Consider the following 2,052-nt stretch of genomic DNA (forward strand, 5'->3'; position numbering starts at 1 on the left):
ACACACACACACACACACACACACACACACACCCCTTTGTACACACAAACCTTTATGCACACAAAATTCAATCGTTATCCTTGGAAGAAGCCACCTGAAAGGGATAATGTCTACAATAATAATTCCTAAGGTCATGAATAGCAATAGTTAGAGAAAGAAGCAGCTTCCAGTCTAAAACTAAAAAAAAATAAAAAGTAAAAGAGTGATAGAAGTTAAACCAAGAAAAAAAAAAGAAGACTGATTAGAAATATAAGCCTGGCCACTAAGTTTATCCTATGGGATGGCATTCAATGAAGAAAGGACACCTGAATTTAATAGCTTTGGCTCACATGATCTAAGAGTTTTTCCATAATCACTTTTCTTTGATCCTCCTGTTTGACAGTGACATCTAACTAAAGTCATCCCTTTTAACCTTTTCTTTTGCATGTTGTGTGAACTCGTGAGCAGAGTAAGAAACAGGACGTACCTCGGGAAGATCAGGGACCAACTACCAAGAATTTGGATTTTTGGCCTCAACTTATTACACTGATGGTCACTATTATTGATGAGGACAAAACTGCCTACACACCTGTCCTGAATCAGTAAGTATACTGTTTTGGAAATGAATGGATTTTATTCCACTAAACTTAAAAAAATATTTTAAGCATAGTTTATCCTCCGATGACAATGACAAACGTTTCCAAAATTAAGCTGTAGAAAACAGAATATTTTCCTACTTTTATCAGTACATATCACTTCAGTGATACTATGATTTACTAGTTTGAGCCCCATAGAGTATGATTCTTTAGATATGGAGTCAAATATTTCCCAAGATTTGATTTTTCTGTGATGTAAAAATTCCCTCTTTCCTTTGATTCCATTATTTCAAAAGATTAAGCGTGCACTCCCCCCAAAACCAAAAAGAATGTTGAAGAGCTAATGTTAAACATATTCTATTATGGCTTTTTAATAATAAAGATTTATCAAAAAATCTTCTTTTAAAATAGTTGTGCATATTGATTTAACAAATTTAATGCAACATTTAATAGAACAAGTCCATTTTCACAAATTGCAACCTAAAGTTTATACCTCTAAAACAAGGTAGATGTATTAAAATTCATGACTGTTCTAGAAGAATCTGTAAAATCATCATTTTATCAAAATCTCATTAGCTATGAGACTATGGGCAAATTATCTAATTTCTCTGCATCTCAGTTTCCTCTTATGTAAAATAAAGACATATTGCTAGTTAATTTCCAAGATCCAATTCAAATTTAATGTTGCACATTTAAGGTTTTATTTCACACCTACATGTTGAAGGCCATACAAGCAAAGTAACAGCAGACGGCCAACCAGGCACTCACAATCTGGTGAACAAGGAGGGTATCTTCACATGTTGGTAAGATCTAAAATGATGTGGGCAGCAAGGATAGCAGAAATAGACAACCCATGATGTAGAACAATGAAGTCGATTCAGACTCTCTATGGAGAACTGGTTTTATTCCTATTTTCTCTACTGGTCCAGACAGGGTCAAAGTTTATGTTGAGTCCAATTAAAATTCCAATAACAGAAGATTTCAGTTTGAGTATTTCAGTTTTCCCCCTTTCCTGCCTCTTTACCAGCCATTTTACCTGCCCCCAATTTCTCCTAATTGTGGAGAACATGGTCCTATTTTTGATATGCAACCATCATAGCATCTTTTGCCTTTTCACTTTCTTCTCCCTTCTTCCCAAACCTAATCCTATACACACCTCCCTTTCTTCCTGATGGCCTTAGTGTCTCCTGATCACCATCCCTGTGCAGACTTTGCTCTTTTACTCTCTTCTGCTAGGACTAGGAGATCTTCCCTCTTAACCCACGACATGTCTTCATCTCATCATGGACCCTAGGAAGTCCTTCTAAGGTCTCTGACAGCTTTGTGGAATAGATTTGTTTTCCCATTCACTGTTTGGATATTTCTTGAGAACAGAGTATGTTTCCTGAAGATTGGGAGACCAACAGCTCTTTCCTAGACTGTGTCCTTGGGCTGGGATAGGCCATTTGATAAAAGATTATTGAATGAAAACAAACAT

The 2,052-nt window shown here is 35.9% G+C and overlaps 1 protein-coding gene across 1 annotated transcript in view; it reads left to right on the forward strand.

The window, feature by feature from the left end:
• Positions 1-2,052, forward strand: part of UNC13C (unc-13 homolog C (C. elegans)) — a 656,589-nt gene that overhangs the window by 407,104 nt on the left and 247,433 nt on the right. The window contains 1 exon segment of the mRNA XM_012658024.1: positions 448-581. Coding sequence (XP_012513478.1) covers positions 448-581 — 134 coding nt within the window.

The sequence above is a fragment of the Propithecus coquereli genome, unplaced genomic scaffold (assembly GCF_000956105.1).
Source record: "Propithecus coquereli isolate 6110/MARCELLA unplaced genomic scaffold, Pcoq_1.0 Scaffold57, whole genome shotgun sequence".
Lineage (NCBI taxonomy): Eukaryota > Metazoa > Chordata > Mammalia > Primates > Indriidae > Propithecus > Propithecus coquereli.